Source organism: Lingula anatina, chromosome 9, assembly GCF_051362555.1.
Source record: "Lingula anatina isolate TDL-2025a chromosome 9, LinAna3.0, whole genome shotgun sequence".
In the NCBI taxonomy this organism is placed as follows: domain Eukaryota; kingdom Metazoa; phylum Brachiopoda; class Lingulata; order Lingulida; family Lingulidae; genus Lingula; species Lingula anatina.
Genome location: NC_141775.1, coordinates 5,110,736 through 5,134,652, shown reverse-complemented (window position 1 = coordinate 5,134,652; position 23,917 = coordinate 5,110,736). Strand labels below are relative to the sequence as shown.

The 23,917-nt window shown below is 35.9% G+C and overlaps 2 protein-coding genes across 5 annotated transcripts in view; one reads left to right on the top strand and one right to left on the bottom strand.

Moving 5' to 3' along the window:
* Positions 1–23,917, bottom strand: part of LOC106169247 (uncharacterized) — a 31,467-nt gene that overhangs the window by 5,034 nt on the left and 2,516 nt on the right. The window contains exons 4-8 of the mRNA XM_086995036.1: positions 23,713–23,772; positions 23,409–23,565; positions 22,583–22,683; positions 22,361–22,408; positions 21,756–21,875 (exon numbers count right to left, since the gene is read on the bottom strand). Coding sequence (XP_086851162.1) covers positions 21,756–21,875; positions 22,361–22,408; positions 22,583–22,683; positions 23,409–23,565; positions 23,713–23,772 — 486 coding nt within the window. The remainder of the gene's footprint in view (positions 1–21,755; positions 21,876–22,360; positions 22,409–22,582; positions 22,684–23,408; positions 23,566–23,712; positions 23,773–23,917) is intronic.
* Positions 1,075–21,233, top strand: LOC106169248 (uncharacterized). 4 transcript variants are annotated; one of them, XM_013548655.3, is made up of 2 exons: positions 1,075–1,256; positions 17,715–21,233. In XM_013548655.3, the coding sequence occupies exon 2, from the start codon at positions 17,821–17,823 to the stop codon at positions 18,670–18,672; it is 852 nt and encodes a 283-aa protein (XP_013404109.1). In that variant the 5' UTR covers positions 1,075–1,256; positions 17,715–17,820; the 3' UTR covers positions 18,673–21,233. The 4 variants fall into 4 exon arrangements, with proteins under 4 accessions (XP_013404109.1, XP_023931652.1, XP_013404108.1 ...); XM_024075884.2 differs by lacking the exon at positions 1,075–1,256 and adding an exon at positions 8,035–8,480 and having other exon boundaries at positions 17,718–21,233; XM_013548654.3 differs by lacking the exon at positions 1,075–1,256 and adding an exon at positions 8,035–8,480.

Sequence of the window (23,917 nt, the reverse complement as noted above, 5' to 3'; positions counted from 1 at the left end):
GGGGGGGGGGGGGGGGCGGGTGGATTTCATACAAAACCAAACAAATGTCAAAATTCCTCTTTCACAAATAAAAAAGGAGGAAATCAGCATATGCTAATATATACACACACACACTCAGGCCCTAGAAGGGGGAAGGGCTGGCGGATTCAAAAGAACTAACCTTTTAGCTGGAAAATAGTCTGCTTCGACTAAAAATTTAATCTAGGTTCAATGGCATTTCACAAGTCAGTTCAATTAGGGGGTAAAAAGCTTTGCTTTTTCAGAAAACGAGCCCCCCCCCCCCCCCCTTTTGAAAAAAATTGTGCCTACAGGGCTATACACTTGTGCTTTTCATACCATTATCCATCAATTAAGAAGTGTCAATACAGTAAACACAACACTTCAGATAATAATAAATGCATGAGCTCCGTGTTCTTTATTCCCATATGGGAAGCTTGTCAGTCTGCAGGAAGCCTGCTGCAAGTGCATCTGAAGTAGTATTGCATAATAGCACTGAAAGCTGAATGTGCTTCATCCATAGTGTTCTTGTTGAAAAAGGTAAGGTTTTCTTAAAGGTATCACATTTCACTTAACATGATTATGGCCACATTACTATCACATATTAACTATCACATCAGAGGAAGAAAAAAAATTAATACTGTTTGCGTAGATTTGCTGCTTCTACACCTGCAGGCAAAAATATCTGTTGGTTTAAATAATCTGTGGAATTGACTTGTGGTTAAACTCAAATTTTTCCATTAACTCTCTACACATTCAGTCCAACAGCACAACTTCATAGCAGTACACAGTGCCCTCCCCCCCCCCTCTCTCTCTCTCTCTCTCTCTCTCTCTCTCACACACACACACACACACACACAAAAAAAAAATAAATGTAAATAAATCCATCAAATTGACAGGCAGACTGACAGACACTAGTTATTTCCACAATACAAATATCTAAACCAGATATCAGCAAAATACATCCACAACCTGGCAATCGTCCAATCAGAGTTCAAGATTCTAATAACAGGCTTCATAAATCCATACGTTTCCTTACGACCACAAACTAATTACATTCATCTATGGTCTTATGAAAAGACATGCACTCTGTGGAGATTAAATAGCTTGGCTTTTTCATTCCGTAATTTTCAAGGAGTTTGGTGTCTCGAGCTTTGGGTTGCTAGGAAAAGTGAGATCGTATGCAGCATTTCCTTGAAATGTGATAGCAGTGGTGATCGAGCAGCATTCTGAGTGATAAATCACTGGTGGCCATACAGGTGAGTGACAACCACAGAAAACATGACTTAGTATAAGTGTATTAAACACAGCTGTATTTTAATCGTGCATGAAAGAAAAGAAATCACTTTATTTGCCTACGTTTTAATGTACCTATGCTACCAGTAGCTGGGGTTTTAGTTTGATTTTCAAATATCATACTTACTCAGAAGTTATGTTTTAATTATCATTCAAATTGTAATTTTCTACTATAATATAGTTATCATCAATTTTTTTACTGCTTTTGTTATATTCATTATCATGAACAAGAAAAAGTGGCTTATCAAATGTTTAATCTCCCATTATATATATATATAATGGGAGATTAAACATTTCCCATTATATATATATCTTTTCATACCCACAATTGCCAAAGAGAGAGAGAGAGAGAGAGAGAGACTATTGCAGACAATATAATGCCTAAATGAAGTCATGTCAGATAAAAACAACAACCGAATCCTAGAGCTAAAAATGTGTCCCACATAGGTTTAGCAGTTATTGCTGTACATAATGCAAGCACATAGACTGAATAATTCATAAAGCTGTGCATCAGGGCCTTTCCTCTGGCTGGTTTAATTCACAACCCATCTGAAAACTGAAAATTGCCCCATAAATTTCAAGAACAAAATTCTACTCAGCTACTCTGACCGAAGAGAAATCAATAGTGGTCGACGTTAATGAAACTTGTATCTGTTTTCATAAAAGATAGAATTGGCAAACATGCTGCTTATTTTTAGAAGACCATCCCTGATTTATGGTGAAATTCAAGCCCCTTTGAAGAAGGGCTGAAACATCACACCTCACAGGTTAAAAAAAATATCTCCTGAAAAATGATTACTAGTAATTTTTTTAACAGGGCACTATTACAGTACTGATTCATCCTAAACGGAATAAATCCAAAATTTTCTATCTAAAAGTTAGGACAATTTTTTGGATCTTTAGGATCTTTAATTCCTTAAGAAAACCAAGCCTAGACAGAGATGTTTCATGCAGCTAGCACAGCCTTGTGTCTGGTTTGTTGGTAAAAAGACACACGGTGTGATTAGTTTACAGCGGAAAGAATTAGAAGAAGATTATGCACTGGTTTTTCCAGGAAACTGAGTGGCACCATATAAATGACTTGATTTAAACTGATGAGGCCATCTTGAAATATTCCTTTTACAGTCAGTCTCTCTTTCATTCTCTCTTTCTCTCTCTCTCTCCAATCGTGAAAAGGGGTTCAGCTTCCTTTGCTAAACCAACTGGATAAAAGGCATATAACCTAGATCATATTTTGATTCAAGATGGACCATTTCCTTTAAATAAAAAGGTGTTCATTCCCCCCTTCCTCCCCCTTTTTTTTTACTGGTCTTCTCTCTTTCTCTCTCTCTCTCTTTCTCTTTCTAACTCTCTCTCTCTCTCTCTGAATTCATACAATTTATATGAAATAATAGATTCAGAAAGATGCTAGTTTTATTTTCAAGCAAACTGACCAAAGTAGTTACAAGCAAATAGTTGAAATACTGTCAGTCCAAGTCATTGTACCAAGTGGCCATTTTTCCATGGTATTACTATGAATTACTAAGATCTCCAAATTCCACACATTTTGCAATGTACAACAAAGGAATTCTGCAAAGAAACAATTGCCTGTGTTCTAGAAGCACCATGCTGTTTCGTTTTTCGACCCTTCATCAAAGGGTCTTGCTCACATGCCCGCCTCATTCACCCTCAAGAAGAATACGCCACAGGTGAAAAGCACCTTTATACCTCATTCAGATAGACAGATCATACTTGCTATGAATATCCAATGGTATCCCATTCAATTGTTTCCCAGACAGTCAAATCAGTTGTAAACTTTTAAAGTCGTCTTATGATGTCATTTTTACCAGTCCATGTTTGTCGCCATCTCAACACAAACCAAAATGCAACACAGACCCAATTTATGATAGCTTGGTATTGATTATGTATTCAAAAAATGTTACACAAAATGGTATATTGAATTGCACAATTATCTATGGTCTTTTTATGTTATAACAGCTTTCGTGCCACACAAAGATTCATGCGAGTGCCATGGGATTTTGGTAGCATTTCTGCTTAACTCTTTTTTTCAGTGAAGACATTTAATTTTTGTAATTTGATTTGCCTCACTTTTCACTCCATTTCATTTGATCTTACCATTCATCCATTAATTCGTAGCCACATGGTATAGGAAACCATCTTACAAAATAGCCAGGTTATTAAGCTGTCTATCTATCTATCTATCTATCTATCTATCTTTATATCGATATAAATTTTATCTGCTAAACATATTGCTTCACATAAAAGGGGCTCATGTAGGAATCACAGAGGGAATTCACAACAGATGATCCGCGAATCTACTGATCCGCAGATCAAATATGGCCGTCTCTACATGAAAGCAGAGCCGACTAATCTGCTGATGGTCTCCCTGCCGCCGCACGCGCCATTAAATGGATTAAATCACAGCTCCCAGGTTTGACTAACTAGTCCCTGGCTGGGACAGCGCATGTGGCAGCAGGGAGACCATCAGCGGATAAGTCGGCTCTGCTTTAATGTGGAGACTGTCATATTTGATCCGCTGATCAGTAGATCCGAGGATCATCTGTTGTGAATGCGCTCATAGTGTTACGTTTTCCATTTGAGCATACCCAGAGACTCGGAGATTACTGAAAAATCATCTCTATTATCATTATGACAGTATGGAGTCTGTAATATTCTCTGAAACTCGGGGTGTTAGAGGCACACCTCTACCAAATGGCTACGTGGCATTTCCAACAGAAACCTGTAGCTGTCTTATGAGAATATTGAAGGCAGAGAAGAGCCATTTGGCACCAATCAGGGTTGGTTTCACTTAGAACTTTTTGCCTGGAAATTTAAGACTGGGTTCCCATGCCTAGAACGATCCATCTGGATCGGTCTAACTCCCAGGGGAGTCTCACTTAATTGCTATCAACTTAACCAGCTTAAGTGTCTGCCAGGCCTACCAAATCAGCTAAGGGGTAACGATAATTACTCCCTAACAGTTTTACTAGGCGTGACAGACATTTAAGCCAATTAAGTTGATAGCAATTTAGTGAGACTCCCCAGGGAGTTAGATCGATCCAAATATCTGTGGGAATGGCCACTAAGACCAAAAATTGGTCTGTTTCAGTTCAAGGTTGATCTGCTGAAGTATAGTTTTATAAATAGTTGCTGATCTGAGACATCAGGTAGGTAATTCTTGATAGAAAACAACCAGGTGCCCTATTTCATTAAACTTGACTATAGCAGATTAATCATAGCTCAAAGTAGGCTTAAATTTTGGCCAAAGGGTTTAGACCGATTCTCAGACTCATGTTCTACATTGAAACCAGCCCAGGAAGTTTTTTATCCCCAGGAGCAGCATCCATCCGTCTCACCTGTTGAACATTAAATATAGCTGTGGCTGCATGTGTTGCGCAACTTTATATGTCTGGCAACTGTTGGGTATTTATTCTAACTTTACCTGTAGAGAATGGTGTTAATGTTTTATTTATTATTATCGCAAACAGAAATATCCCAGAAGCATGCATTTGTGTCTGTTTAGCCCTCTCTCAGGTGCCATTCTTTAGGTTTTTATAGTCTATGCAGCTTGCGATGAAACTTAGTCTGACTCTATGGAGCTTTATCAGCTAGGTTATCAGGTTATCACGGTTAACACACAAAACTTTCTCTCTCTCTCTCTCTCTCTGTGTGTGTGTGTGTGTGTGTGTGTGTGTGTGTGTGTAACTACTTAAAGTAATCATTACTTGAGTTCAATCTCTTCCAACACCATGAAACTTTTATCCTGCATCATCTACGTCCTTTCACGTCCATCAAATTTACAAAGTTCAGGATAATCCAGTCATAGCAAAATGCACAACTTAATCAAAGATGCGTATGTCTTCCTTTTTGGCAGTACTTAAAAGACGAAAAAAAAAAGGAATTATTCATCGTGAGAATATATTCTGATTACTGTCAGCAAATGTAATATTGATTGATTTCTTATCAAATGCTTTCACTGCTGAGGCAACTACTGATAAAATAACCATGAAGATTATTTATTGCTTTTTTTCTGTTTTATTTAGCAGGATCTTAATCATCTCTTTGCAAATGAAATAAATTAACTAAAAAGAAAGAATGTAATGAAGAAACATTTATAAACTAAAAAAAATTGATAACATGGAAAATAGATTCCAACAATGTCTTGGCATTTAATTTTCTTTAATTATGGTTGTGTAAAGAAAAAAGGTGTGTAAAAAAATTCAAACTTCTTTTCTTTGCTAACAAGAAAAAAAAAACCCAATGATCTTATTCTGTCAATTTACTAGTCAGTGAACTAGCCAATTATAATGATGAAGACAGACATGAACTACTGCACTAGAGATTTTGGGAGTTGCTTTTTTTATGTAAAACTCAAGCTGATAAAAGAATTATCTTTGAAAATCATGAGATCAGTCGGTAAAGGTCAGTTTGTAGAGTTTGTGCTTCTCACTCAAAGTGCTAGGAAATAATACCCCTAATATTTTCTTTTGTAATATATAAATTGAAAAAGATAATATCAACAGTTGTAATACTTAAAAATCATGAGGTTCATTGAGGACTGACCTAAATATACAAAAAATATATCATTTAAATTTCAAAGAAAACTGTCAACTTGTCAGACACAACATCTGGGGTTCCGTTTCGCTTTGGTTTTGTTTCTTCTGAAAAGCTTTCTTGGCAAATAAAGAAAGTCTGGCTAATATAAGGCAGGTGAATCTAATTCAGTTACAAATCCCTTGATCAATAAGAAGTTGAGAAATGTTTATCATTAGCACCTTTTTTCTTCTCTTTATTTGGATACACCTTGATCTTCATACTACTAGTGATTAGTTCATATCTTGCTGGGTGAATCTATCAATCAATCTTCACCAAAACTAATGAAAAATCCTCTGGTTAAGAAAATGAAGAAAAATGTTTCTTATTAATATTTTCTCATTTTTTTCTTTACTTCACTTGAGTAAAACACTCATTTCAAACTTTGGTCCAATCAATAAGGGCAGGTGCCTCAATATCAATCTAAATTTGTGGAGCAGTGACTGATGTAGTTTATAAATACCTCTCTTCTGCTTGATTGCATCTTTTTATACTTGAATAAACATTGATGTAATGTGAACACTCTCAGACTGTTTTGCTGTTGAATCAGGTAAAAAAAGGTTCCCAGATAAGTTTTTTTTTTTTTTTTTTTTTGGGGGGGGGGGGGTGCAGTTACGACCCTTGTGTTGATCACTTCGCAAAAAATTTGTCAGTTTTAATAAACTTGGCCATAAGACATGACCGGATATTTGTGCTTTTCATTTTATCAGTCCTGGATCACACAAGGCTAAAGTTATCAAAGTGTAAACTCATCATTTGCTCCAAGGTATCAAAACTCGCAGTAACTGCTAAAACAACAGTTCAATATTGCCTTCAAAAGTAGCAAAAACATGTTTTAATTGCTAAAACAACAACCAGAGCTCGCATTTAAATATCAAAAATTGGAATAATCGCTAAACTAACACTGCTCTATTACAGCACCTTCCTATTTGACGTCTGCTCAATTTTTTTTTTTTTTTTTTTTGTCAAGAGACAGGCTCTGCAACAAAAGAACTCCCCACTTCACTTAAACTAATACCAATGACCAAACATAACAATCTCACTAATAACTAAGTCCTTTCAGTGATTATCTACCTTCTTTTGAAAATAAACTTGCCAATCCATAAACTTGCCAATCCATACTTTCCTTTTATGAAACCTAGGAAAAGCTGAATAGTATTCATTTTCACAAAATTTTACCTAAACTGTGATACAAACGCTTATTTAGCAAAGAAGACCACATGATAGAACCTTTACAAATCATTTCACCCGAGTACAAATAGACTTACTTTAAAACAGAAGAAAAACATGTTGCATCTCATTTTTTTCTTCTCGAGCATTACCTTGGTCCTCATATTACCACGCAGAATGTCATGTTACAGTACTTTCGACCACGCTAGCATTTTTCACGTTGGTTTCAGATAGCACTCACTAATGACATTTTTATGTTGTTGTGACTATCTGATACTGCTGTTTTTCAGTGGTGCATGTACACTACTCTAGGCCATAGACAGAAACAAAATAATTTCACATTTAAGAGATATTATAATGTTCAAAACCTTGATATTGTTAACCAGAGGAAAACAATCCAGAAGAAATAATTTTATAACTATCTTATGGCAAGAAAACAGAATTGAGATTGTGTAACAGAATGAGAGAGAGAGAGAGAGAGAGAGAGAAAGAGAGAGAGAGGGGGGGGGGGGAACAGCCCCAAAAATTCACAATCCTCAAAATCAAAAATATAACGTTCAACAACAAATTTAGAATAGGCAGCAGTATAACACTTCAAAATCAAACATTTCAATGGACTTCTTTACTGACTCCCTGATCAATCAGTCAACAAACATTACAAAATTAAATGCAATCAAATCAGATAATTTCCACTTTCTGCTTCAACAAAGACGGATCAAAGGGACAGAATGTGATGGATTTTCACCCAAGTTTCCTTTGACGTTACCCATATATCACAATCCTATTAACAATCAAGGTAAACACGCCGGCTCTACTCCCCGCCTAAGCAAACACTCCTCGATTGTACAGCTATTTACTAAACCTTTTTACCAAGTGTTATCATACAGTAACAAGATCATTGTCCGATGTTTTTGCGCTCCCCCTGTACTGGGAGATGTTTTCAACACACAAAACAATCCTGCTTTAATCAATAGGTGGCCACAGACAGGTACATAGAACGAAAGGGGGTTTAGGTCTAAAATGTGGCATCAGTCGTCAAATTAATTAGCAGAGATTTCATTTTCAGAGCTGCAGTTGACTGTGTCGGTGCACCGTTTTCTTGTGAGCTATCACAACATGCCATAAAGCCTAAAATTACCAGAGTAGATGCACAGGCATTGCCCTGGTGACACATTTTGGACCAAAAACGAATTCTGAATTCTGTGTCTGAATGCACCTGATGTGTGAATTTCAACTACCTGCATGTACTCCCGCCATACCTGAGAGTTGGACTGTGAAGAGCGCAGGCAGCATACTGGCTTGGCTACAGCGCATGCTGAGAGCTTCAAAGCTCTGCCATTGCCGTGTTGTTTTAGACTGATCATCAGTGCCACTTACAACTTGGAAATTGGTTGATTACAGACCTAGGGGAGGAAGCTGAGCAGGTAGCTGATCATAACTGAAATGTTAGTGGTTGAGAGAGAGAGAGAGAGAGAGAGAGAGTCATTATGCTATGTGTTGCCTACATTATGATCATAATTCTCAAAACACATAGATAGAGCTATTGTTTATCTTGTTCTTCAGAGTAAGCAGGAAAGACTGAAATATATTTCACACTGGCTCTTAGCTATTGTCATGACAATTTCTGAATGGAGAACTATTTTTTTACAAGTGAACTGCATATTAAAGTACATTTATACTGTTCATAGGTTGGCCTACTCTGGGGAGTTCCTGCCAATTTAGCCAATTAGCCACGTTAAATTATTCTTTTAGGCAAAACATTAAGTCACTGTTCTCCGCAATATGCAATGTAAAAGAAATGAAAACCATTACTATTATAAATCCTGGGAAAAAAAGCAGTCAGTGTCTATCAGAGGAATGTACAACAATGCCTCATAATGTGCGTATTGAAGAAAAAAGTTGACACATATTTTAAAATGTATGTATCACATGATGCTCCCTGACAAGAGGACTTGAACAGTCGGCAAAAACTCTACTGGTACGAGATAAGAGCAGAAAAAGAGAGAAATGATAAAACAGCACACCTGTCTTCACTTGACAGACAACGTCATACAGGTAACACGTTCCAGGAAATAAATGACTCCCAGTGAAGGTTGATAAACCTAATTTAGAACTCCCCTTTCCAGGGAGCCATTTGATTGCAATCAGGTCACAGCAGAAAGCCGTCAATCAGAACCAAGCTAGTTTAGGCAATTACAATGATGATGGTCAGGTCCACATGTGATAAAGAGTTGAGTGGACCCAACTTGACTATAAACATGGCTGTAAAGAACTGTGAATAATAATAATAATAATAATTTATTTTGCTTATAAACTTAAGATAAATCTGAAATTAATGATATTATAACATTAAATTACACAAGTTGTTAAAGATATTATTACATTAAATTATACAAGAATATAAATAATACAGGCCTTGTTTAATTGGTAGGAAGATTATCCCCAGTAGCAAATTACCTGTATTACAAGGATTACCATGCACCATTCACAATCTGTGGCAGACATTATTTCAACTCAAATACTCCTCTCATAACAAACAATTACAGAAAAGAGAGCCCTCAGACATATGGTTCCTGAAGCTTCCTTCAGATAATATTATATATTCATAGTTCTGTTTCACAGCAGAAACTTGAACCAGGCAACATACTAGTCTAATTCTGCATTAATTTATGTGTCTGGGAGAGAATAGGGCCTTTCTGTACGGAGGAATGAATTACTGAGAGACCAGTGTGAGGTGAACTGAATCTCCTGTGACAGAAATCATCACACAGCCAGATTTTACCTCTATAGGGTTTTAAATGATCACTACTCAGATTACCATTCCAGGGAAGACAAAAAAAAAAAAAAAAAAAAAAAAAAAAAAAAAAAAAAAAAAAAAAAACAGTGACCACAAGACAGACTTCAGCTTGCTGTATTACAAAAGCACCTTATATACAAGACCCAACATGGAAGAGGCACTGAGGTGAAGGTGACGAAAGCAGTCATTTTAATTAAAATATCCTAGGGATTCACCATGAATTTCAGCAGCTTAATTTGAAGTATCAAATCCTACAGAACAGCTGGAGAACTCTGCCGTCTGTCACCCAATGATGCTGCCTTACTTTACACTCTACAGGTGTGAGAAAATAATGCCTTCATAAATAACCTCATTGATTGAAAATAACAGCCAAGAGAAGCTCCTAATATCAATCATCCATCTTCCTATCTCCCATGTGGTTGTGCCTTTCATCAACCCTGTAAGAATTTTCTGCCTAATTAACACCTAACATTCTTGTCTTAATTAGGCCAGACAAATCTGATATGCTGGTTAACGAGTGCGACCAACTTGAATTTTGAGAAAAACAGAAGTTTTTAATTTCCTTTGTACCCATCTTTTTTCAAAAAGAGTACATATTTGGGTAAATTTATGCACAACCCCAGAAAAAATCCCATATTGCTGTTCTTATGCTAGAAAATAGCTCATACTGAGAGTTTGACATTTCGCCCCCCCCCTTCCCAGCCCCCTGAAGAATACCCTACAATTTTGCTATTGTGCTCATTAAATGTCATATGTTTAAAAACAACATACATTTTGTCTACTAACAGAGTTGCAACTTGTTAAACAATTTATAAACTTTACATGGCCTAACTGACTTAATACTGACTTCAGATAGGACAATTTTTCATGAAATGGCACCTTTCCTCTCATGATTGTCTTTTTGTTGACAAACCATCTGCTTCAGGTTTCTTTTAAATTCAGTTTTAGCCAGATATTCTGGGTGGAAGATATATTTCCTTCATAAATGCCAAGTTGATCGACTTTGTGCAGTTGTGGTGACATGACAACCATCTTTTGTGGTAAAATAATTGTATCTATGAAATCACCCAAATCCTTGGATTTTATGTTTTGTAGACATGAAATCCTCCCTTCCACATTCTTTTTTCATAACAATAAATAAATTAGAATAATAACATAAAATGTCCGGTAAACATACAAAACATATCAATTACCAGTCTGTCTGTTAGCTAAATTGAATAATCCTGGTAATAATGCTTTTGTGAAAATAATCCTCTTTTGCATATTTATTAAGAGAACTAGATTTCCATCTGAGTTTGACACCGCTGTGATAAAAAATCCATTCCTGGAAGAGGAAATGCCGACTTAAGCCCTTGCTGTTGTCTAGCGTGTCACAAGGTTGATGGAAATTCTTTGACAAATTAGCCATTTGCCAAGCTTTCCATAATATTATTGGGTCCAACAACACTTTTGCACTATATATATATATATATGTATATATATATATATAGAGAGAGAGAGAGAGAGAGAGAGAGAGAGAGAGAGAGAGAGATAGAGAGAGAGAGAGAGAGGGAGGGAAACAATATTGGAGAATGGTATAGATGCTTTCACATGCAACATCACTTGACGTGTATCTTTAACATGCCACATTGTCTAGGCACCTGAGGAAGCTGTAAGACACTTTACAACAGAACACAAAACACTGAAAAGATGGGTGTCAATAAAGTAAACCTAATTAGCAACTTCACATTCAATATCACACATACATTTTTAAGGTAGTAAGAGGAACAGGATGACAAAAAAGTAGCCGTCATTTGGTTTTTGGTGTTTATTACACTAAAGAATCCAGAGAGTTAACAGCTCATTTAAAACAAATCAATATTTATGGGCACTCTACAATGATATACTTGTTATACTCATAGCATTTGTATTTTTCTTTTTTTTCAAATATAGGAAATAACGAGATGTTAAGCACGTGCAGAGCCACTTGTTCGTAATGTGTGTGTGTGTGTGCGAGAGAGAGAGAGAGAGAGAGAGAGAGAGAGAGAGAGAGAGAGAGAGAGAGAGAGAGAGAGAGAGAGAGAACATTGGGCACATACAACTGTATACTAGCGTGCCATATGCCAAGCCGATGAATTTTTAAGTATGTCAAATACAACAGATGTGTCAAAGAAGCAAACTAACTGAAAATACAGAGGGATTTTACATGCATTTTTGCAGAAATTTGGTTGCATTTTTTTTTCTTTCTATTTTGATTTTGCCAGTTTTGTTTTTAAGAGGATTGCGCGTCTGAATATTTATGACGTTGTTCCTGCTACTTTTTTGTACACTCTTAACATACCATAAACTATTGAATAACAGTGAGGCCATGGTCACATTCTCAGCATCTATGGTAATTATTTTAAAATTTCATGCTCCTTATCAATTTTAAACTGATCATATCTAGTTATTAAAAAAAAATGTTCTTTTTGATGTGAAACCATTAACCTTCAAAATTATACTTCTGAGTACTACTTACATAACAATGTTTTTTGTATTAAATGTATTAATTTATTTTGTTGGAATTTCATGAGCATTTACTGTTATACAATACAAACAATACAACGTAAGGCATAAAGTAGGGGAACTGGAGGAAATGGATACATCCACACCTGATAGTCACCAGCTTTTTTGTGCTCTCCGCCTCGTGAAGGTCAAAACAGGTCTACATGGTGTTGTATTTCTGATGATACTCAGGTAATTGTTGGAAATCTACCAGTAGAAATTCTTGGAAATATACCAAAAGAAAGTAAAGGTAATTCTACACAAGGCCAAAGGAGAGAGACATTAAGAAGAGGAGTTATTTCTTGCATTTATCAAGCTCATGGAATTTCAAGGTTATTCTACGCCCAGCTGAGAAAAGATTAGTTTTAAAAAGATTTATCAGAAGAAGAATTGCAATGTTCTTCTATTTGCTTATGCTCAATAAAATTCAAGGTAAATCTACACCAAATCAAGAATAGAAATCTTAAGAATTGTAACATTAATATTCCCTGTATTTGCCATGGTCACAAGACAAATTTACACCTAATCATAAATAGAATTCTTAAGAATTGTAACATTAATATTCCCTGTATTTGCCATGGTCACAAGACAAATTTACAACCAATCATGAACAGAATTCTTAAGAATTGTAACATTAATATTTCCTGCATTTGCCATGCTCAAGGAAATTCAAGGAACTAGTAAATTTACACCAAACCATGAATAGAAAATATCTTTAGAATTGTAACATTAATATTTCCTGTTTTTGCCATCCTCAAGGAAAATTAGGTAAATCTACCCCAGATGAAAATAAAAAAAAAGAAATCTCAGGAATAATAACCGTTATTCATTTGCCATGCTCACGGAAATGCAAGGTTATTCTACACTGTGGCAAGACAAAAATGACTGGTAATACAACCCATATCAAGGCCACAGTCAATAGATCTGCTGAGCGACAATGTCTCGCTGCACAAAAATCCTCCCAGTGCAGTCCGGAAATGTACACAGCTAGGGAACAGCATGTGAAATATGCATGAATATCTTGTGAAAAAAAATCTCCGTGGTCCTGGTAGAGGGTAGTTGTAGTCTGGCTAAGGCCGATGAGACGGTACTAATTATACAATTGCATTGATAAGTCTTGTATTTCCATAGATCTCATTTACTGATACCCAGAGATCCCAGGGGGTGTGGGCCAGACACACTTGAATTCTGAGTGGGTTGTCTCATGATTTTTCATTCTCTAATTTAAAGCCTCTGACTGTCCATATTATAACACGTTAGACAAATAATGCTTGTGTGTCTGTGATATATGTATAAAATTTCACTCTACAGGATAACATTTTTTCAGAATGATATCCCTATGTATAGTGCCTGTTCAGAAAAACATTAAGGGGGAGAGGAAGGAGAAGCTCAGGGTGTTACCAGACATGATTTTGGCTTCAATAAAAAAAAAAATTAAAAATGTCTCTGTGTCCATCAAGGGAACACTTCAGGTAGAAAACCGCCAAGAAAAAAATCAGATTTTTTATTAAAAAAAAAAAATAATAATAATAATCTGTGTAGCACAAATCCTGGTAACTGCCAATGCCAGCATTTTATGTGTTCTGTGGTAAGGAAATGTCAGCTGTCACTGGAGGCCAAATTAATTTGTGTTGACACTGCTCTAGTAGGGTAATTACTCACTAGATTACAACAAAAATCAATTAATTTCCCCTAAATTGATTTTTTGTGTCTTACTTTCGTTACTCTGAAGAAAAAAAAAAATTAGGAGCAAATTCTGAACATAGAGTTGGTCTCAAATAAGAATCTCTTATGAACGACTAAAAATCAACAACCTTGTAATCAAAACAAGTCAGAATCATTTAGGAGTTCCAAATTTAAATAGACCTAACGCACATCAATATGTACCCAATTTACACATCCCCAGATATCAATACATAATAATATAAGATCTGCAAACATGCCCAATATAAATGACTTAACTTCTATACCAAAGATATTGAATACTTGTAATAGGTATGTAAACATATAGCCCCCTTCGTGGCATTTCAATATTATTCAACAGTGATTAAATATTAATGCGCAGCCAATGAATTAATTGACCTCCAACGACCCTGAGTTTAACAGCCTATTGGAAACTCGTCGCAATCATCATCATTATTCTAGTTCCTGGAAAAGGCTGAGGTGAGTTTTTTAGAGCAATCTCAGAAAGAAAATCAGAGCCAAACTAAAGGAGACCTTGGGAATGTGTCATAATGAGAAAGAGCAAATCCGTCAAGATATGTCACATTGAAACTTATATTCTGTCTCACTTCATGAGATTCGGTAAGAATTTATTTGAACTTGAGAAACTTAGGCCACATCTTGCCAGATGAAGGTTTTTAAGTAAATTCATAATGGGAAATTCTGACATGTGTCAGAAATAGTGAGATAAGCATTTATCAGTAGTTAAGTAATATTAACGTAAAATATGACATTTTCAGCATTTACTTAGGACAGAGACAGATTATCAAGATGTCAAGATTTTTTTTTTTTTTTTTTTTTTGGGGGGGGGGGGGGGGGATGGTCCTAAAACCCACATATTGCCAAATTTAAGTGATATATGAACTAGCTGCAACCGCCTTACCACAAGATTCGTAAGTCACCAGAAAGCCACCCCTGATATCAGCATGTATCTGCCATTTCCAGAAACTGGCAAACTGATAACTGCAGGGAGTTTCCAGCCACCTAGGACACTCACTCAGGCAGCATTTCTACCCCTGAAATATTCATGAATTTTCCCAAGATTGATTTTCACTCAGTAGTGCTTTAGCTCCTAAGAATTAGGGACAGAAACACACACACACTCGACTATGTCCCCAAACGTAAACAAATGACTTTCAATCCGACGTCAATAATCCACGCCACTTTGCATAGAACTCATATTGATAAGAGGCTTCAACTTCTTCAGCGTTATAATTGATCAACCAACCCTTCTATGCTGAAATCAATTGAGTACATGTGTTAATTGACAGCAACTATATCAAGTGGTAATACCTGGTAATTACCTGCAGAGTGCGTGCGGTAATTTACTTGATGTGCGTTCACGCCTGGCACCACAAGGGCTGGATGATCTGCCCAAAGTTTGGGGTAAACTAGGGGCAGATTGAGGCCGAATTCTGGGTCTGCGGGAAGACAGTCATATTTTCAAGTTTACAATGTAGGGTATGAATTTTTTCTGCTGGAAGATGGTCAAAATTGGACGATGAATCTACAAAGATAGTTTGGAAGACTGTCAGAAAATAACTCTGGATTTGCCACAGTTAAAAGGTAAATGTTGACCTCCAAAGATATGCTTCAGAAAGATATTGGAGGTCATTGACAAAGGTATGTCTGGAAGATAGGTGTGTGTGTGTGTGTGTGTGTGTGTGTGTATGTGTGTGTGCGTGCATGCATGTGTGTATGCGTATTTCCCTGCAGATCTCATGTTGCAAAATTGGTGTACATAAAAACTGAGAGAAGGGATTTTTGAAAAAGAATAACGATGAATAGGCAGAGCATATTTGAGCATTGCTGGTTAACTATTCACACTTAAATTCTAAGCAGTTCTGATATTTTTTAATCTGGGGTAGCGTTAGCAATTTTTTTTCATTTAGCCAAATCACCACTTTTTTGTCAATTTGCTATCAAAATTATTATAATTTGACTAAAACAAGTCAAATCAAACCCTTTTTCTTTAGCCAATTTAAGTTAGTTTTAGCATTTGGCTAAATTGACCAGTGTTAGCGCTACCCCAGTTAATGTATTCTAATGTATTCTATTGTTACTAGCATAAAAACCATCAGATAGGTGTTTTCAAAGCTAGGCAGAAAGCCAACCTGGAGTCATCACGTCAAAGGCTGTTTTCAGGTGACAACCTCTTGTGTTTACTTCACACCTGTGCTTTTTCCGCGAATAGTTTGCAATGTACATGCTGCTTGTGACCAAAAGGATAATTTATAATTTAAAGGCTAAATAATATAACTTGCAAAAGGCTACATAATATAACTTATAAAAGGCAAAATAATATAACTTTTAAAAAAGGCTTAATATTAAAACTTTTAAGGGCTAAATAATATAACTTTAAAGAAGGCTAAATACAATCTATAAAAGGAGAAATAATATACCTTATAAAGGGCTAAATAATATAACTTGTAGAATAGGAGCTTGGTTAAACACAAAGTTGAACACTAGGGGGTGAATATTGAATATACTGAAGGAAAGAGTGCCAGGTCTCACATATTTGCATGTGCGCGCACACACACACACACACACAGAAACACACACACACCAGATAGTTTTAACATAGAATTACGGATTTATTGAAGGGAATAGAACTGTCGGTGGACCGAAAGACGGACAATGTCCAGTTTCTTACTAGCCAAGTGGGAGCCAAAAAGACACTTTCCTGAAGATTCCCGCAAAGGTCACAGTGAACCCCCGAGACTTTCCCTGAAAAGGCCACACAGGAGTCCATGTATGTTGAAATGGCAACCATCAATAGTTAAACGGACATTCCAGTTTATTGCACAAAATCACTAGAATTCCTAGAGTTGCCTTTATTTTGCAGCCAAATGCAATCAATTGACGAATGTATTATTAGCCTCAAATGTCTCATTGGCAGGGTTGGAATGGATTTTTCTTTTCATAAGCCAACCAAATGTCCAGAGAGAGAGAGAGAGAGAGAGAGAGAGAGAGAGAGAGAGAGAGAGAGAGAGAGAGAGAGAGAGGAGAACCTGTTTTCAAGCACTAATAATTAATAAATACATAAACTAATTGTATATACAAGATAAACCTTTTGAGTAGCATTAATCAAGTTTCTTTCCGGTGAGCTCAAGAAAACATATTCTTTTCTAAATCTGTATAAACCAATTGGATACGATAAATGTCTAATTTGTAAAACACTCATACAAGCTGTAGACACAGCATTGCTGATACATTGCATTGTAATTTAAACGACAGCTTACATTTCCAACAAGGAAGGCATGCAGATGTCTTTCCAGACTGGTTGGCTTTCAAGTGTACTTTAATAGCTGTAACAGTTAAAATAACTGGTTCATATGAAATAAACTAATGCCATTTGGGCTTATGGGCTTAGCAAATGTGCGGCACAAATGCAGAATAAATCCTACTTATGGCGTAATCAGATAAAACTGCATCTGTGCAAATGGTGTGGTTAATGGCATAGACTACATAAGAAAATTAAAACTTATTCACAGCATTCATTCATTCAAAAGGCAAGCAGAATAATTTCTGTCTGAAAAAATATTTACAAATGTACGGGTTAACAAATAATGTATAACATATTTCAATTTCAATTAATTTTATTTCTATATTTCAGAAGAAGAGTCAGCAAGACTTCCAAACAAGCAATAAAAGAGTTATTCAAAGTTCAAACAAGGAAGACAAGAGAAGGGACAGTATTATTCATAGCAGGAAAAGTTTGAATGAAATATCAAAGGAGACAGAAGATGCAAATTCAAGTTGTGCACAGAATTATGGCAGCTCTACTGGATGTAACTTTCCTGGGAATCATTTTTATCGTGTTGTGCGACAATGTTACTTCTCAGGAAATAAATTACAAAATGGCTTCCAGCACTGCAACTACATTGATGCCTAATGAAAACTTCCCAGATTCCTCAGTTGAAAATGACCCCAAGGTCAAAGGTCAGAGTTCAAAACTCGACCAATCAAACACAGGAAGCGATTCAGCATTCAATAATACAGATATGAAAATGAAGTCTCCGGTTGCCCTTCATATCAGATGGGTAAGAAGTTCCACAGACTCCATCACAATCAAATGGAAGACCACCGTTCTTCCTCAAGATTTCAATCTCTCGATAACGGGCTATAAGATTCAATACAGCAAAGATGACGGCCTCAAACGTTTGGTGACTAGTGAGCATGCCAAGGAGTTGAAGCTTTACAAAATACAAGACCTTGCCACGGACCACAACTACGACGTGTGTGTGTTGGCAGAGGCACGCATTACGGTCAATACAACCTACATGCAAACATTTACGGAATGCATCAAGGCACGCACGTTACCAATCATGCACCCCAGCAGTGTCATCTCACTCTGTACGATTATCGGAGTGGTTTCAATCGTGGTTTTTGCAGCTTGGCTTTACTGGAGATGGAAGAAGTCACAGGAAGACAAGAAACAGATTGATGCCAATGCAGATGAAAAAGAGGCAATGGCCTTGACCTCAGACACAAATAATACCCATGATGATAACACTGTATCAAACAATGGACCCCATGTTAGCAGTATAGAAGACCCCGCTGCTTACGTATAGCATCACTGTGTGCATTGGCAGATGGCAGGATTAGCTTTTTTGAATTGCTCTCTCACTTATCCAAGTACCATCAAAATGTTATTTTCCCAGATGTTTTCAACCACGTATGTGAGAACAAGGAAACCACAATCCTACTGATTCCATTGATTCTGGAATACGACTGATTTTTGAGGTCAACAAGTTCAACTTGTTCAGCCTTGGGGCCTTTTGTATTTTTTCCTATTCAGCAACATTGTAAAGCAACCTTTTTCTACTGGTACAAATATCTGGTTTAATATGTACTATGTACAGAGTGTATAAATTTTAATATGTCCAATGTACAGCGTTACTTGTACACTGTGTAATCCATAACATATGTACATTCACCAGTAGCTTAAGTGTTGTATAGTATTCCAAGGGAAAGTTCTGCACATCATTTTTCACCCAATCTCTGTTAATTCCCATTTTATTAACGCTCACATATAAAATCTGTCATTTTTTTCTTAATCTCTGCATTAACCAGCTTTGTAAGTAAGGCCATGTTCACAGCTAGATTAACTTATTCTGGATACTGACTAATTACCTGACATTCCCAGTCCACAAGATTACATACTTGTAGGTTTCTTAAGGCACATAGTACATGTGAAATCCCTTGTAGTGGATGTAGCAGATCAGGTAAACAAGATGTAACTTTTGTCTACCCGATTATACTCGTTTAACACTGAATATTGCCATAGCGAGAGAGTTTTATTATCTTATTTAATTTAATTTTACTTTGTGGCAGCCCCCTACCCCCATAAAAAATACTCTGGACTATTTCCAGATATATTAATGCATATAAATCTCCCTGATTAACACTTTGAACTATATGCCACATTAGGATGCGAATATAAGCCTATCTTCACTCAAAGAAACTATTTATGATTTATCTCTGATTAACGTAGACTAAAGTCTCCAGTCTTTAAATTAAAGCTGAGTGACCTTAAACTTAACCCCTTTTTTCTATAGAGTCACCCAGGATCTCAGAGATCACTGCACACCTAGCTTCATTTTTTTTTGTCATCTCCATTTATCTCTGTATCTCAGAGTTTATAATGTAAATATAGCCTGGGTTCCCATACCCAGATCGAATTAACAGGATCGATCCATCTTCGAGGGGTTTCTTGCCAAATTGCTTTCAGTTTAAGCTGTTCAGATGTCTGGCACGCTTCAGTAAGCATGACAGACATCTAAGCCGCTTAAGTTGATTGCAATTTAGCAGGAATCTCCTCAGAGATGGATTGATCCAGTTCATATGATAGGGTCTGGGAATGGTCACTTAGTGGCCTGAATCACATGGAAATTAATAGTGACCAGCCCTGTAGATTATAGAATATTGATATAACCACCACTAATGGCCTAATCTCCCAGCGGTTGGTCAATAAGGCATGGCTAAGCTAATGGCCGTTATTGGCCTTCTGACACAAATTATTGGCATTTCCCTGCCTAATGAAATGGAAAACAACACTGCCAGAAAATGAGTCAATTTACTTTTCTTGTTGAGTAAACATCAAAATATCAGACAGTTAGACTTAGCTATGGATGAATCTTTATATGTTTAGGCTGAAATAGTATATGTGAGTCTTTGTACTGATATATAATGAAATATTTTGTGTCCATTACGAGTTATGACATGTGACAATATACATGTAATTAAACTGCCAGACAAAATTCAACATATCAATATCTACTTTTATAAAGCACAAATCTGTTCAATCATCGATGTAGACGGAATGTCTTAAGGTGACACTTTTCAACATATTAGGAAATGAAAACTATCACAAATAATAATAATAATTATTATTATTATGATGATTGCTGTGTATGATGTAAAACCATTTGACAACTGGTATAAAGTACTCCAGTTCATGGAGCAATTTTCATGTTTTTTTTTTTTCAACAGGACGTGCAACTATCACAAGAGGGGGCTGATGCTATTTATGGTTGTGTGGAATAATGAAGACCTTTCAACAAAAACAATAACATGAAATGAAAACTAGTTGTAGTTTTATATTTCTATGAAAAAAAAATTAGATAAGATTATACTGAGATATATTGCGTAACTTATTGTGTTTCATTCAGTCAATGGTGAAATGTAACCTGCCAATTGTGACATGTAGAGGCAAATCCAATTGCTGATAGCTACTGGAAGAAAATGTACAGGCAATTCCATAATGTACATACAATGAGCATCTACTGAGTGCAAGTTATTTTTATGTTTGTCACCGTTTTATTGTATGGCACCCAAACCATACAAATTCTAATGAAACTATCACTTCACAACGTGAAATGAAGAATGTGTGTGTCACTGTTATACTCTATGGTACCCAAACTTAAAAGAAATGGTCACTTCTCAGTGTGCATTTGATGATGTGTGTGCCTCATATTTCTCATTATAATAAATGTTGAAGTTTTCCTAGTCCACGCAAACAATGCTTGATAGCTACTGTGTAATTCTAAGCCTTAATTGAGTGGCTTATTTCTTCACTGTTTCAATAAAATTAAGTTCTATCCATCCCATAATATTTTGTACAATTTTGTTGAATATTTTTGTCATTTACAAAAACAGAAAGCAAAAACTTCAAACAGACAAACTTCCTAATTTCGTAATTATGAAACAATTACAAAGCGTTTTCACACAAATAACAGCATTTTAGGAATATTTTCGAACCAAGAGCCAAACAAATTCTGTTGTGAAGACATTAGTTGTTCACTCTGATCTTAATCTAGTGTTCCCAATAAAACTGGTGATCATGCACTGTTCAGACCACATATTCCTAAGGCTGATCTAGCATATCATCAGCCATGAATTTCTTTTTCAAAATTTCTTCCTTCATGATCAATATCTAATCTGACATGGTTTAAAACAGTAAAAACTGAAAATCCTGAAAATGTGGCTCGCAATTTCTCACCACGTTTTGAACATACGAAAAAATAGATCAAGAAGAAGACTGAAAATCCTGAAATCTTGCATAATCCTGCAAACATTTATCCATGATAATCAAGTTTTTAACAAATTGCACCTAAAATACAAAGAGAAAGGAAAGAGAAGACTGTTTACTCACAGAGTCATGGTAGTCATTGATGAGGACTATTTCTTTGAGTCCAAATCCTGCCTTTAGAATATTCAGCCCTGTCTGACCTTCGGTCAGATGTTGCATGATGGCTAAACTGGGGACAACAAGCTGAAAGAAAATACAGAGATTTAAATTTTCAAACATCATCTGCAAATATATATCCAAACTTTTATCAGTCAGTGACTTACAATAATTATTATCATTATCCTATTTGTTTAATTGATCTCCTTATGTCGCGCCTTTTTATTCTCATCATTCATTCTTTCATATAATTTATCTTCACTTGATGAAAACTACACAATAAATAATAAAATAAAATTATAATCACAACTGATCAAGGCACATTCTGTTAGGTGAGACAGCACAATGACGTTGTGTCCATCTTCACCAATACAATTTCTGTATGTGTTACACAGCGTAACATGCATTTTCTGGCATCAAATCATTTTAATTTCTTATTAATCTAATTATCTTCCACTCAATATCTTGAAAATTTAATTTCCTTGTGGTATATTTCTTATAAAGTTCATTTCTTATTGCTTTTCATCTAACTAAAGTATATTTTGTGAAGTAATTTTATCAATATTTTGTACCTTTTTCTCAAAAGATCCACAATAAGAAATGACAGCTTTTAAAATCGCCTGAAAGTATAAACACAACATTATAAAACATCATTCAGTAAACATCCCTCTTGGCATTTTTATACATTCAATGTAATTATATTACTTCTGTAGTATATTGCCATTGAACAGAAAATCTAAATTTACCTAGATGAGAGAGAGAGAGAGAGAGAGAGAGAGAGAGAGAGAGATCACCTCGTTTTCAGCAATCTTAGTCCTCCCCTTTCCTCTGTGCATCACAATACTCAGCACACACTGCAGGACATTTTGGAGGATCTCCCCTGACGGACAGTACACTGGAATGGACATTGTACATCATTTCTGGGGTAAATGATTACTTCATTGAGTCTTCAATAATACCTGACAAATAGCCTTACAAGCCCTTTACATATAGATTCACAGGCTCTTTACATATAGATTTACAGACCCTTTTACATAGATTTAAAGGCCCTTTTTCATATAGATTCACAGGCCCTTTTCATATCAATTCATAGGCTCTTTTCAACTAGATTCACAGGCCTTTCTCATACATGTATTGAGAAGTTACTGTTAGCCCTGCAGACTGTATCAGTTAACTTTGAGAGGTGCTACCATGCAATTAAGCATCACAGGGTTTTGCTGTTTAATTATATAAATGATAAAAACTTTAATAAAAAGTCATGTCAAGCACTGGGAGGGCTCTGTTTAGATGACTCTCTCCTATGTAATAGCCAGGCTGTCAAACACTCAAAGCGTACCAGTGCAAACTGACTGTTGCTATGTATAACACTATCTAAAAAGGACCCTAGTCGATAAGTGGAAACTGTCAACAGTTAGTGACAAAAGATCTGTGTCTCTAAATGATCAATCAATTTTTCTGAATCCTGATATCTTTTTTGTTCATCAAGCTGTATTTGAAAAAAAAAAATAAATAAATAAATATCCTAACAGCAGCAATAAGGTGTTACACCAGGGTCACCAACTCTGACAAATTAAGATTATCTATACGTGCACACACACAAATCCTGATGTCTCCACTTACCAAGTACTTCTAAATGTCTCAACAATTTGTAGTCATTTATTAGTTTCAGGGCAATCTCCTCTGTGGTTGCTAGGGCACTCATCGCCTTGGCAACCTTCCACAACAAGTCCACATCATCAGGAACAATTGCTGGGGTTCGATACCATCGCAACACAGACTGAAATATCACCAAAATATTATTATTATTATTTATTAATATATTATTATTTTAATAATATGCAAATAATAAAATATTAATCAACAATTAAGACCCAGGATTTGATTGGTTGTACAGACAAACTATTACTGTCCATTGTCCACTCACTCTTAACAACTTGCCATTCTTCATTATCAACAGGCGGAAACGGTCATTGGTTTGACCAAGCTGGAAAAGAAAAAAAGAGAACACGAGTCATGTTTCCATGGATGAAAATTGTAAAAATCCTGAAAACATAGCTTAAAATTTCAAAAAAAAAAAAACATTGGTAGACTGAAAATATTGAAATAGGACATAATCCTGAAAACTTTCA